Source organism: Ceratina calcarata, unplaced genomic scaffold (assembly GCF_001652005.2).
Source record: "Ceratina calcarata isolate Rehan_Ccalc_2016 unplaced genomic scaffold, ASM165200v1 scaffold281.2, whole genome shotgun sequence".
Taxonomy (NCBI): domain Eukaryota; kingdom Metazoa; phylum Arthropoda; class Insecta; order Hymenoptera; family Apidae; genus Ceratina; species Ceratina calcarata.
Window position 1 is genome coordinate 6241 of NW_017150397.1, and position 825 is coordinate 7065.

Below are 825 nucleotides of genomic sequence, written 5' to 3' on the forward strand. Positions count from 1 at the left end.
GGTATACATTGGATATCACTTAGCAGCTAATCAGGACGTTCAGGATAGAGTGAGAAACGAGGTGAAGACAGTGATCGAGAAACACGGTGGTGTATTAACGTACGAAGGACTGAAGGAGATGACGTACATGGACCAAGTGATCAGTGAATCGCAAAGATGTTCTGTAGGAGTAGGTACGATGCACAAGTTGTGCACCGAACAGTTCCATTTGGAGGGATCCGATGGACTGAAATATCATGCGAAACCGGGTACTGAAATTATTATACCCGTTTACGCACTGCAGACAGATCCGAAATATTGGCCCGATCCGGAGACCTTCGATCCGGAACGATTCAGCGAAGAGGGGAAAAAGAACAATGAGAAATATACTTTCCTACCTTTTGGTGAGGGACCGAGGATGTGTGTGGGAATGAGGATGGCTTTGTTGCAGATGAAAGCTTGCGTAGCTACTCTGTTAAAGGATTATAAAATAGAATTGTCGCCGAAAACGAAACTTCCATTGAAGATCTCACCTGTTTTCTTCACACCGTTACCAGTTGGTGGACTGTGGGTTAATATCACGAAGCTGTGAATATGATTTGTACACTCACACTCAAAAGTTTATAGCACTCTCTACCTTTCCGACGAAACAAATGTTTTCACACATGATATACTGCGTTCACATTAATATTACACTATTTTAATATGTTTCATAGTTAAGTTTAGGAATATAACAACTTGTATTTTTAATTAGAGAGAAGTATCTAATATCTAGGAACGATCTCTGGAATTATATTGAATCGAAAATAATTGAAAAATTAATTTCCAGAATGCCAAAATTATGTC

At 39.5% G+C, this 825-nt stretch overlaps 1 protein-coding gene across 1 annotated transcript; it reads left to right on the forward strand.

Annotated features, from left to right (window-relative positions):
* The first annotated feature begins 6 nt into the window (after positions 1-6).
* Positions 7-817, forward strand: LOC108623603 (cytochrome P450 9b2-like). The gene has a single exon (XM_018022198.2). The coding sequence runs from the start codon at positions 119-121 to the stop codon at positions 569-571; it is 453 nt and encodes a 150-aa protein (XP_017877687.1). The 5' UTR covers positions 7-118; the 3' UTR covers positions 572-817.
* Positions 818-825: the final 8 nt, after the last annotated feature.